Source organism: Aquarana catesbeiana, linkage group LG03, assembly GCF_042186555.1.
Source record: "Aquarana catesbeiana isolate 2022-GZ linkage group LG03, ASM4218655v1, whole genome shotgun sequence".
Classification (NCBI taxonomy): domain Eukaryota; kingdom Metazoa; phylum Chordata; class Amphibia; order Anura; family Ranidae; genus Aquarana; species Aquarana catesbeiana.
In genome coordinates this window covers 699,419,000-699,421,255 of record NC_133326.1, presented here as the reverse complement: position 1 = coordinate 699,421,255, position 2,256 = coordinate 699,419,000, and the positions used below count along the sequence as shown (strand labels likewise).

The following is a 2,256-nucleotide window of genomic DNA, read 5'->3' as shown; positions in this document are numbered from 1 at the left end:
CTAAAAAACAAACACTGATGAAATTAAGTTCTTTTTAAAATGTGATACCTTGGAGAAACCTATTTCTGCCATTATATCAATAATAAAGCCAAAGTTTTTGGTGAATAAACTCTTCAAACACACCAACTGATTTAAGCCTACATCTATCCCAAAGTCTGGTATGGATTGGCGATCACACTGGACTGATTTGCTCTTCTACTGGCAGTTGCTCGTTGGCCCTGTAGGGAGTGAGGAACGGATCACTTCCAGTGGGTAAAAACCCAATGGTGGGGTGGTGGTGGTGGACCTCCTTGGGGGCTTGGGCTGCTACCACCCAAGAAGTACTTGGATTAGCAGGGGAACATCAGCAACATTTTTCTATTGCTCCTCTAAAGACCCTTTTGACCTCTTGGTTCCTCAGGCTGTAGATAAGTGGATTTAGCATTGGCGTCATTATGGAATAAAATACAGAGGCCACCTTGTCCTGTGTCTTGAGGACACCGGAAGATGGATGCAGGTAAGTGAAGAAAACTGCCATGTAGAAGATGGTGGAACATGTCAGATGGGATGAACAGGTGCTAAAAGCTTTCCTCCTGCTCAATGATGATTTCATTCTTACAATAGAATGAAGAATGAGCGTGTAGGAGATCAAGATGGTCATCAATGAACAAACACCAAAAACAGATACAAGCACAATAGTTAATAGGTCACAGTGAAGAGTGTCAGAGCAGGACAGTTTGAGCAGTGGGGGGATCTCACAGTAGAAATGGTCAATGATGTTAGACTTGCAGTATTGAAGACTGAACACACAGCTGGTCTGAGCTGACGACTGAAAGAAACCTATGGAAAATGAAAAAAAGGCCATGCAAAAACATTTCCCTCTGGTCATTGTTGAGACATAGTTGAGTGGTCGGCAGATCGCCAAATATCGGTCGTATGACATGCACGAAAGAAGTAGGACTTCAGTACTTGCTAGAGCCGAGTAAAAATATATTTGAAGGACACAGCCAAGAAAGTAGATTGACCTCTCGAAGGACAGAAGGTCAGCCAGCATTTTAGGTGTTGTAATTGATGAGTAGAAAAGATCCACCAGAGAAAGGAAAGTCAGAAAATAATACATCGGAGTGTGGAGCCTAGGAGAGGCATAGATAAGAGCTATCATCCCAATATTTCCCACTATTGTGATCAGGTAAACAAGGAAGAAGAATGTGAAGAGGAACGGGGCAAGTTCTTTATCTTGAGTAAGACCAGACAACTCAAATTTTATCATTTGTGTCTTGTTTACTTCCTCCATCTTGTTCTGCCCCTGTAATGGTATACAAAGCATCTCATAGTTACAGAGAACAAACCCGTTTCCAGGCCCGGATTTACTCCCTTTGCCGCCCCAAGGCCGGGTCCTTCAATGCCGCCCCCCCCCCACACACACACACACACACACACAAACCACGTCCTTTATCGATGACTTCTACAATAGATCAATTAAAAACATATCTCCATACACGAGAACACTGAAAATAACTGGCTTTAATTGTACAGACTAAAAATACTTCAGGGTAAGCGCGCGAGGGGTAAGGATTTTTCACAGGCAAATTTTCAAGGCAATGGCTGGTGTTAGTGCTTCAATCATCCCCGGGACCATGGTTGTTATGGTGTCAGGATGATTGAAACACATTATTTCTATCATTACATTGTAATATAAACTGAAATAGTTCAACTCACCATAATGCAGAATCATTGGGAGCCCTGAGCGTGTCACTTGCCACCATCTCTTGTCACTTGCCACTATGCCTGCCACCAGATGGGGATGTCACTTGCCACTATGCCTGCCACCAGATGGAGATGTCACTTGCCACTATGCCTGCCACCCGATGGGGATGACACTTGCCACGCTGCCTGCCACCAGATGGGGATATCACTTGCCACGCTGCCTGCCACCAGATGGGGATGTCACTTGCCACCATGCCTGCCACCAGATGGGGATATCACTTGCCACGCTGCCTGCCACCAGATGGGGATGTCACTTGCCACTATGCCTGCCACCAGATGGGGATGTCACTTGCCACGCTGCCTGCCACCAGATGGGGATGTCACTTGCCATGCTGCCTGCCACCAGATGGGGATGTCACTTGCCACCATGCCTGCCACCAGATGGGGATATCACTTGCCACGCTGCCTGCCACCAGATGGGGATATCACTTGCCACGCTGCCTGCCACCAGATGGGGATGTCACTTGCCACCATGCCTGCCACCAGATCTGGATGTCACTTGCCACGCTG

General features: G+C 46.5%; 1 protein-coding gene across 1 annotated transcript; it reads right to left on the bottom strand.

The window, feature by feature from the left end:
• Positions 1 to 343: 343 nt before the first annotated feature.
• Positions 344 to 1,273, bottom strand: LOC141134322 (olfactory receptor 5F1-like). Its single transcript, XM_073623894.1, has one exon. It carries the CDS (start codon positions 1,271 to 1,273, stop codon positions 344 to 346), a length of 930 nt encoding a protein of 309 aa, XP_073479995.1.
• Between the last annotated feature and the right edge of the window lie 983 nt (positions 1,274 to 2,256).

Bases quoted from the DNA above. Each gene is read 5' to 3' on its own strand.
- LOC141134322 (XM_073623894.1), bottom strand. From the start codon at position 1,273: ATGGAGGAAGTAAACAAGACACAAATGATAAAATTTGAGTTGTCTGGT.